The sequence below is a fragment of the Zea mays genome, chromosome 4 (genome assembly GCF_902167145.1).
Source record: "Zea mays cultivar B73 chromosome 4, Zm-B73-REFERENCE-NAM-5.0, whole genome shotgun sequence".
NCBI classification, from domain to species: Eukaryota; Viridiplantae; Streptophyta; class Magnoliopsida; order Poales; family Poaceae; genus Zea; species Zea mays.
In genome coordinates, this window is record NC_050099.1 from 240,379,289 (window position 1) to 240,388,818 (window position 9,530).

The following is a 9,530-nucleotide window of genomic DNA, read 5'->3' on the forward strand; positions in this document are numbered from 1 at the left end:
TTACAGATTTAAGCAAAAGATGGGCGTTTTTATAGTAGCTTATCAGTTTAATTGTTTCTCGTAATAAATCAAAAGTATAAGTAGAAACTTCAATAAATCTTTTCCTTAAAAAAAAACAGCAGTTGTATTTGTACACAACTACACCATAATTCCAACGATCCTGCCCAAGCCCGTGCACGGTGCAGCCCTTTCCGTGTGGGCCTAGCAAATCGGCCCACCTGTCCTTGAGTCACACAAATCACGTCACCAGCTGGACACTTGGTTGGCTTCCACGAAAGCCACGGCACTGGCACCGCGCGCGGTTTCCCGCTGCCACCGACTCGTGGGACCGGCCGGCGCTGCCCTTTGACCCGCCTCGACGTCGGTGCCTCGCGTCCCTTCCTCTCCCACCGATCAGGCGAACAAATACGCACGCGAACGCAAAGAAAAAAAAACTGTTGTTTTGTTCTTGCGGAGACGAGACGAGACGAGGCGACGCGAGGTAGGTTTTCGGACCCCTCTTCTCAATCCCCTCACGTTTCGTTTCGTTTTGTTTGGGTTCTTCCGCCGTCGATCCTGACGAGATCGTTTCCGTCCTCTCTGCCGACGCGCCGCCGTCTGCCAGTCGCGAGGAGTCGAGGAGGATCGGGGCTCAGGTACACACGTCCGTCTCCTTCCCTTGTTCGTATCATCGTGGTTGGGTCTGTTGGATTTGTTGCTTTTGACGGCATCACGCGATCGGTTGTTTTTGCTGGATTTTTTTTTGTTATTCTTGCCCGCGAGGGTTGGATCGATCTGTAGGGATTTGGATGCAAAACGTTGCCAATACTCGTTGGTTTGGCTGCCGTCTCTCTCGTGCTCTCCTCTCCCGTTGTTATCCTCGTTTGCGCGCGGGAGGTTTTTGGGACCGGGGTTGAGGGGGCGTGTCCTTGAGATTCGTGCGGCCGATGATTAGTCGACAGCTATGGCATGGCATCTGATACGAGGGAATCTGGGGGCTTTTGCCGCCGTGAGCCGTGGAGGAAATCTGAAGGTTTCAGTAGTGCTCTTTGTCTTTCGGGAAATGGGTCTGTCAGACTGTCTCCATGGAAAATATGGGCAGTGGAAAATACTTTCCTTGGAACTGTAGATGACACTGTTTGATACTGTTAGTTTGAAATAGAGGATAGAATAGGGGATGCTTAGTTACAAGGTTGTGATGGACTGTCTGTTTCTGCATTATCTGAAATTATGCTATATGACTGTATTTGACCATTATTATGGTCCCATTGCATGAGTCATTCAGTTGAGTTGTGCCATCATGCTGCGCACCGTTCTGGTCTTATCTACCCAAACTTCATACATCATTTGCTTTGATGTCCCTGATGGGCCACCGTGCAATAGAGATCTTTATGTGCACCTCTATGATGCAATGCAATGCGATGTACACAATCACTGAATCTGCATCGAGACTACACAAGAAAGCTGGTCAGCTAAACTGGCTGACTGACTGACTTTATCCTCGTCGAGGACCGATTACGTCACGAAGAAACTACAGGATGGCAAGTGTGCTGCATGAACACACCACACATGCCGCACTCGATGGCCTGTGCATAGAATCTGTAACAATATAATTAGAGTCCATGCAACGTTGAACCTATTATATTGCTCTCTGTCTTAGGTAGTGCCCATCTGTGGCCCACTCGTGTGCCGCCTCGTTGCTTTGTGGCTCAGTCAGGCAAGCAGCACAAAAGGGAACGAAACAACCAATATATACGTTAATTGTTTGGATTCATGTCAGTGAAGGAGTACAAGCCGGAAAGAGGTGCTCTGCATGGTCTTTGGAATCCTAGATACAAAGATATAGCATGCAAGTGCACCTAATGATTCATTTTATAGGAAGGAGAGCGTACTTAACCAATCCCTTGCAAAAGCGGGGGTTTAAGTTCAGAAAATTGATGATTTGGGACTGCAGTGGATCATTTGTGAATGTTTGACCAGTATGCTGGCTCCAGTCTAGGTAGTGGCTGGATCACTGGATGCAATGCTGTGCTGAGTAATATATCCTGGTCATTTCGTACATATATTCTATAAATTTTACATGGGGCACCACGGGCTCAGATGGTACATATTTCTATGTACACATATACTTAGATGTCTAGTAAGAAACAAACTAACAGTTCGAAGATATATGTGCTATTATCATAAAAATACAAAATTACTTTCATTTATCTATTCGTTGGAAATTGGAATATAGTTTTGGGAAGGATATTTTGCCATCAAATACAGATTAATCTTAAGTTTCAACTTGATAGTTTATCAGTTCATGCCCAAAAATCTGCATATTTTGAAGGTCTTGTTGGTCCCACCAGTAAAAAAAGCACTTGGTAGAACACAGGGTTGTTGCCGAAGATTTTTGTGCTCTGTTACAAGTCTTAATTTCTAATCTGAGTATGCTTGATACCATAAAAGCTAAAGGCTCGAGCTGTTCTTGGTTGTGTAAAAGCAGAGAATCAAAGCATGTTAGGGGCTATCAAGTGACCACTTCCTTTGGGGTTTGGTCATGGTCATGCATTGAAGCACTTCCCTAGGAGAGAATCCAAACTAGCTTTTGGCCCCTCAGTTTTTTTACACGACTCCATGATTTGTGCCTGCTTCTCCTTTCACTTCACCCAAGAGAATGGAATGGAAGAGAAGGCATATCATCCTATGGTTTTGAAACCTATATCTTCTTTTGGTAGCATCTACTACCACGACTGCTAGTACTTGTAACTAGCACAGTAACATAAAAGTAATGAAATAGACGGAGTAGATAAAAAGCGAAAGGAAATCCACTAATGTAAAGCCTCAAGGATGAGCATGATAAAGGGCAAGGGAAACAACACAGTAGATGTAAAACAACTGAAAATTAAAGGGTTGTTCAAAGAGTTCTAAAGACAGTGGTCAACCCCACCCTTGAGGGTTACTTACCTCTTGGTTTAGCTGTGTATTGATGATACTCAGGCATTCTCTCCAGTTATGCACCAGCTCCTCCCTTTGCTTTCTGCCCAGGAATAATTTTTCATCTCGATTTGTGCATAGGGAGTTTCATTATGAGACAATGGCATCTTTCTCTGCATTCGAAAATTCTCTTATAACGAAAAAGATAAAGCCTAGTTCTCATTGCTTACAGCTCAGCAATCCAATTCGCTATGTCTTGATTTGTAGTTTTTCCTTTTCTTTCTTTTCTGTCACTTTCACCCATTTAATTCTGTATCAGATAACCATGTGGCCATCTGCCAGTATGCTTTTGCGTTAAGATTAAACAACATTGTGGACATGAGTAGAGACTGCTATTTTTAGTATACGTGGACAATGGTGTGTCTATCAGTAGCCCGTTGTTGATCAAAGTGAGGAAAACCCCTTGGGGCCCAAGTGAAGTGGTATATCAATTCACAATGAGTTTTTGCCAAAAGTAAGATAGCTGAGGTTATTTGCTGAGCTTATATGCTGAGCAGAAGTGGGGTGAATTGTATTTGCTTGTCAACCATATCATATTTGTTTAAAGACATTTGTTTTTCTTTGCATGAACTGAATTAATGTTTTTTTACTGTCTTGCATTGCATTGGGCCGGGGTGCGGCGATTACAATGAAAGGTGGTACAAACAAAGGAGCGTCAGGGGTTGAGGGGGAGGGGTAAGAGTGGTTCTTTTTCAAGGAATTACATGAGCTAGGGAATTCATATTCGAGGGCTAAGGACAGTACACCATTGGTCGGCAAAGCAGCGTCTGTTAGGGGGCAAACGGTGTGCCCAGAGGCGAGCGTCTGATTGGTAGTGGTGGTGATCTTTTTTTTCTTTTTGCAAAGAAAAGATTTCTTATTTGTTAGATTAACTTAGTTCCAAATGTTGAAGTTTATAAGTGCATTGTCCATTTCTTCCTGATAACTTAAGCTTTTGAGTTGAACTCGTTGTTGTGTGCAACTTAACAAGATACCAAAACCGGAGGTCTTAAGTTCGAAGGCAACTCAAGTCCTCTGCCCCCTTTATTTTCAAGTGTGCGTCTCTTTGGCTGGCCTGTTGGAGGCAACCTAAGTCCTCCGAACCCTTAAGTCCTTTGCCCCCCTTATTTTGAGTAGGGGTGTTAAAGTGTATCGTCCACCTCTTTCTGGCAGCTTAAGCTTGCGGGTTGAATCAGTCGGTGCACGCAACTTAACAACAAAGATAGTATCTTATTTCACTAGTGCTAATTTTTCTTTGTACCTACACATCATGTTGTCATGTACTCCCTCTCTTCCAATCCAAATTATAAGACGCTGCTATGTCCTCTGGAAAAAACCATTACTTTTTACTATATTATCTAGATATAGTGTATATCTAGATGCATATCAAATTCTATGTATCTAGAAATGACAAAACAATTTATAATTTATAATGGAGGGAGTAGATGCTTATGCTGTTGGTAAGCTGTTGAACACTTTATGCTCCTTTCTCTCTCCTTGCATTTAGAATATTCACTTGGTGCTGCAGTGTGCCCCTTATTCTTACTTGTTCCTTCTTATCTAGAAAATTAGCTAGTCCGTTTCTGATCCATTCATTGGAGTTTGGCTGATACCTACTTTCCTCGTTTTATTAGAAATATTTCTCTAACAATTAATTATGGGACTTGTTTTTAATATTTGGGATAGTATATGGTTCAAAATTTTAATTATTGACAGTTAATTTTGGCTATATGCAAGGGCCCTCTAAATCCATGGAAAAAAGGTTTTGAGTTGAAAAGGTGTGCTTACTTAAAGTAAATGATATGCTGAATAAATGATATGGACGGGCCATGATATTGTTGTAGATTGCTGGACAGAAATGGTTATAGCGCTGAGTTGAGTGATGGTTGCTTGGAAGGATTCTATGGTCTTTCTCAATAATTGATAGTAAAAGAAGGCGAAGTTAGAGTCGAATATCAGGAACAGGAAGAGCCTTTTTTTTAGTTGCAGGAATGACAGGGTCCATCTCAACACCTCCAACACTTGCTTATTTCCATCGGAATCTAATAGTTGGTGCTAATTTAGGTTTTGCTTTTCTTTCCATATATATATTTTGTATGATTCTTATTAGATTTTCTACATGGATGCAGCCCAGCCTCCACAATTGCTCGACCTAGTGCAATAAGTTGTATTGTTGGTATAGACCAGATTTTGTTTCTTTTAGTTTAAGCACAGATTTGTTTATGTTTTTGAACGAGGTAACTAAATGGGTTATGTATTGTACCTTCAAAATTAGAAAACATAGACAGAATCTGTCATTCAACAGTTAACTGTATCAACTCAAAGTGTGCCATGTAAACACAGAATATTTTACTAATCACACCTTGAATGCAAGGCAGAACTCCTGATCTTTTTCTTCAAGAAAAAAAATACCAATCACCAACATTTACTCTGTTTTGGATGGTACCAACCTCCTCAAATTCCATACTAGTGTGTTGCAGCCTTATATTTGGATGTGTTTCTGCTAAGACATATTTTGAGAACACCTACAACAACAGCTAGTGCATGCCATGTTTCCTAAGCGCAATAATACTTAGAAGTGCACACATCCCTGCATCCCATGTCTCAAAAGATGTTGCCAAGGCAGGCTAAGATACAGGGCAAAGAAAGGGGGATTCAAACTCCCCATAATTCTTTTCCCTTTAATGGCTTTCTCTTCTTTTCTTTTCTTTTCTTTTAACTCCCCTCCTCTTTCTAGTTTTACGTGATTCCCTTGTTCCTCGCGGGCCAAAGCGCGCTAAGAATCAAAGGCACAAAGATAGCTCACCCTCGGTTTCAGCATCCCCTCCAAACATCACTATAAATACCCCTGCACACACGCACCTTGCTGCATCACCACCATCTCACTTCATATACCACTCCCTAGGAGGACCCAGCAACACACACAGCCGAGCTTTGCTTAGGTAATTTAGCTTTGTGTTAGCGCGTAACCTACATACATATCTTCTTGGATTATGCTTTTGTTCTAGCTCTTCGATGGTATCTTCTTTAATGTGGGTGTCCTTTTTTTTTTTGAGTCGTTTTGACGGTGTGTAACTACTGCAGGCAAGATGAACAGGAAGCCAGGAGACTGGGACTGCAGGGCGTGCCAGCACCTCAACTTCAGCCGCCGAGACATATGCCAGCGCTGCAGCGAGCCACGTGGAGTTGCTGATCGTGGCGGCGGAGGAGGAGGAGGCGACTACGCCAGCTTCGGTGGCCGCGGTGGCTCCTCCTTCGGCGGCGGCTTTGGCGCTGCTGGCTCTGACGTCCGGCCTGGTGACTGGTACTGCTCCTGCGGCGCGCACAACTTCGCCAGCCGCTCCAGCTGCTTCAAGTGCTCCGCCTACAAGGAGGAGGCCGCTGTGAACAGTGGCGCTGGCGGCTTTGACGGCGACATGTCACGCTCACGGGGCTACGGCTTCGGCAGCGGTGCTGCTGGTGCTGGTGCTGGCGCTGCCCGTACTACCAACCGCCCCGGTTGGAAGTCCGGAGACTGGATCTGCACCAGGTGCGTGTTACTAAACTTGAACCCTTCCACCTTGACTACATGTTTCATGGACGGGCGTGGTATTCATTCTGTCCATGAATCCATGTGCTTGTTTTCTTGTCGTACGCAAGGTCTGATGAGAAAAAAAAAGGATTGTTTTATCAGCAACATGCTGGAGTAAGGGACAACAGAATCGTCTGGCTATGCTTTCTGTCTGTCTGTCTGCATGCATGATATATTAGCGATAACCTAGCCTCTAAATCTTCTTAGGAGTTGCTGATGTCTCAGTTAGTGGATGAGTAGGTAGGTACTCTGCCAGTATGCATTTTACCTGTGAACACTCTGCTAACCTTTGTGCGTGCGAATCGTCCACAGATCCGGATGCAACGAGCACAACTTCGCCAGCAGGATGGAGTGCTTCAGGTGCAACGCACCGCGGGACTCTGGTAGCGCTGCCATGACCTACGAAAACTACTTGTAAATTACCGAATCTTTCCCCTCCTCTCGGCCGCTCTGGCTGCCATATCCATGACCTAACCGAGTACGGGGTTCACTCACTTCGCCGTGTGCAGGCACTGAGGTGTAGGATCGAGCAAGTTAAAAAGTCTGCAGCGCCGAAGAAAGCGACGACAAGAGGAGTCCTCATCACGTCGTAACGTAAGAGAGAGAGAGAGTAGTGGATTTGCAACAAAAAAAAAAAAAGACGGCCGCGATGCTCTGTTACTAGCTAGCTAGTTTTGTTCAACCACCCATGCCGTCTCTTCTCTTTTATTAGATTTGGTTTGGTTCTCATAGCCCTTTAATTACCATTTGGGACCTATGTTTGCTGTTCTGTTTCCCGTTCGTCTCCTCCGCATGTTTGCGCTTGGATCGAGTCTTGTGATGTAACCCCCCAAAAAACGCTTGCTTAACTAGTACTGTTGCTTCTTAATATCTCCGGGGGCGTTCATCTTGTTCTTGCTTTATGGTGTAAGGCTAGCTCCAACAAGGAGCTTTAAAAGGTTCTGTACCCTAAATTTAGAGGATCAGGGTCATCTACTCTCTCCAGCAGCGTCTCTAAATGCTGCTGGATCCTTTATATATAGAGTTTCTCTAAACGGTTTTTTATCTATTTGAATACTTTAAACAACCGGTTTAGTAAAACTAAAATATGTATAATATATTTGAGAGTATGATAAATACGTATGTATAAAAAATAAAAAATATCTTTAATATAGGCATTTACATATAGAGGACGTGATTTAGATGACGTTGTTAAAGAGGAAATAGATATAGGAGATAGAATCTTTTAGAGAATACTGTAAAAGACGGATATAAATGATGTATATAGATGATGTCGGTGGAAAGAGTCTAAGTATATTATTGCCTCAAGCCCTCAACGACCTCTGCACTTGCTTCCGAGTGACCGATGGTAGCTACCTGTGCACGTGCAACGCAACGCGTCGTGCCGTGCGGTGAACCAGAACTCTCGTCCAGTCCAGTCGTCCTCCCCAGGTCCCAGAGGTGCTGCGTCTCGTGTGGTAACATAACATGCGTAGAGAGAGAGAGAGAGAGGCGCGCACCAGCATGCACGTGCGCACAACTTGAAGACCCGCATCGGCAAAACCACCAGCAGCAGCTCTCGGCCTCGTAAGTGCGTGTGCGTTGCATTGGATGCTCTTTTGTGAGGCCACGCGCCCATGCCTTGTCTTTAGCTCTTTGCAGTCGATGGCAGGTGGCTCCATGAGCGTGAGCTTCCCCCGCACGACGCCGACGCATGTGCCGCCCGCCCAAGTGGATTTGCTGCTGCCCGATAAGGCGCGGCGAGCGAGCGCGTCTTGAGCCTGAGCCTGAGAGGAAAGAGATCCCGTCACAGTCAAAAGCGAGCGGTCACCCAGCTCCCTTCCACCCAGACGACCCACGTCGGCATAGCTAAAGCGCGGCGGCCACGTCGTCGCCGCCGCCGCGGGGCATTGACAGGCCGGCTGATAGAATCGGAAATCCTACTATGGCTACGCCGCTATGGCTACACGTATAAGCCGTACGGATGACCGGGTCGTGTACTACAGTGGCGCCGGCGCACAAGAGATATGGTCGCTCATAGGACGTGTAGACGAGCGACAAAGAGACGTGAAAGATGGTCTCTGAAGTTAAACAACATAATTATATTGTTTGCTTAGGTTGATACATCTTCTCTTCTTATCGTCCTTATTTCATCGAATCCTTTTAACAGGAAACCGTCGTAATTCTACTTTCTTTATATATAAATTAAAATATCTTAGAAAGAAACGCCTTGGTATTTCGCCCCTAATTATTCACGTAGCGTTCCTTAAGTCTATAGCCCATGTCAGTCCTAACATCTCTTGCCGTCTCTTCGAACAACTTTGTCCTGGAGTTTGATGTCGAGGCATAGTTTATTAAGTTGACGAAGCGCCTCTCAAGTGGAGTCGTAGTTGGATAGGCCACACCACTGAACAAGGACATGCCAGATGCCTTAGCGTAGTCGGACGAGCAACACACGCTCTAGCTCGAACAGTAGTCGACCATCCTGTATAGGTAGTGGCACGGGCGACAAAGTCGTCGGTGGTCCCACAAAGCAGCCCGATGTGAACGCGTCGTGGAAACATACACCCGCTGGAATATAAAAGCGATAGGCCACCTACCCGACGTGCTTAGGCATGTGGAACAACTGATATAGTGTCATCCGAGCTTACCCCTGGGCTTGGACTCTAGCCATTGTGTTGGTCGATGGAGAAGACAGAGCCACATCCAATCACCCACTACAAACTCTAAGAGCACGACAATGACTGTCGTAGTGGCGCTTAACATACTGGTAGGCCTGAAAAAGACGCTTGTGAATCTCCGCGATGAAGGCGACGTGGTTACACAGGAGGGTGTCCACTTCCTCCATTTGAGCTGCCCCTATGACGTGCGAAATAATAGATAGTGAGGGTCAGTTGTACACCACCTGAAAAAGGCATTGGTGCGGAGCGCCATATGGATAAATATTATAGTAATACTTCATTCAAGGAAGCTAGTGAATCCAAAGTGGCACAACATAGGTAAAATGGTGATCACCTTGTTGATGACCTCTGACTAGACGTAT

At 45.0% G+C, this 9,530-nt stretch overlaps 1 protein-coding gene across 6 annotated transcripts; it reads left to right on the top strand.

Moving 5' to 3' along the window:
- Positions 1-265: 265 nt before the first annotated feature.
- LOC606475 (uncharacterized) lies at positions 266-7,410 on the top strand. 6 transcript variants are annotated; one of them, XM_008679583.4, is made up of 5 exons: positions 266-481; positions 605-635; positions 6,022-6,466; positions 6,821-6,922; positions 7,018-7,403. In XM_008679583.4, exons 3-5 carry the CDS (start codon positions 6,027-6,029, stop codon positions 7,022-7,024), a joined length of 549 nt encoding a protein of 182 aa, XP_008677805.1. In that variant the 5' UTR covers positions 266-481; positions 605-635; positions 6,022-6,026; the 3' UTR covers positions 7,025-7,403. The 6 variants fall into 6 exon arrangements, with proteins under 6 accessions (XP_008677805.1, XP_008677803.1, NP_001296415.1 ...); NM_001309486.1 differs by having other exon boundaries at positions 366-481; positions 6,821-6,891; XM_020551764.3 differs by lacking the exons at positions 266-481; positions 605-635 and adding an exon at positions 881-5,879 and having other exon boundaries at positions 6,821-6,891; positions 7,018-7,410.
- Positions 7,411-9,530: the final 2,120 nt, after the last annotated feature.

Coding starts and splice junctions, on each gene's coding strand:
- LOC606475 (XM_008679581.4), top strand. CDS start 6,027: ATGAACAGGAAGCCAGGAGACTGGGACTGCAGGGCGTGCCAGCACCTC.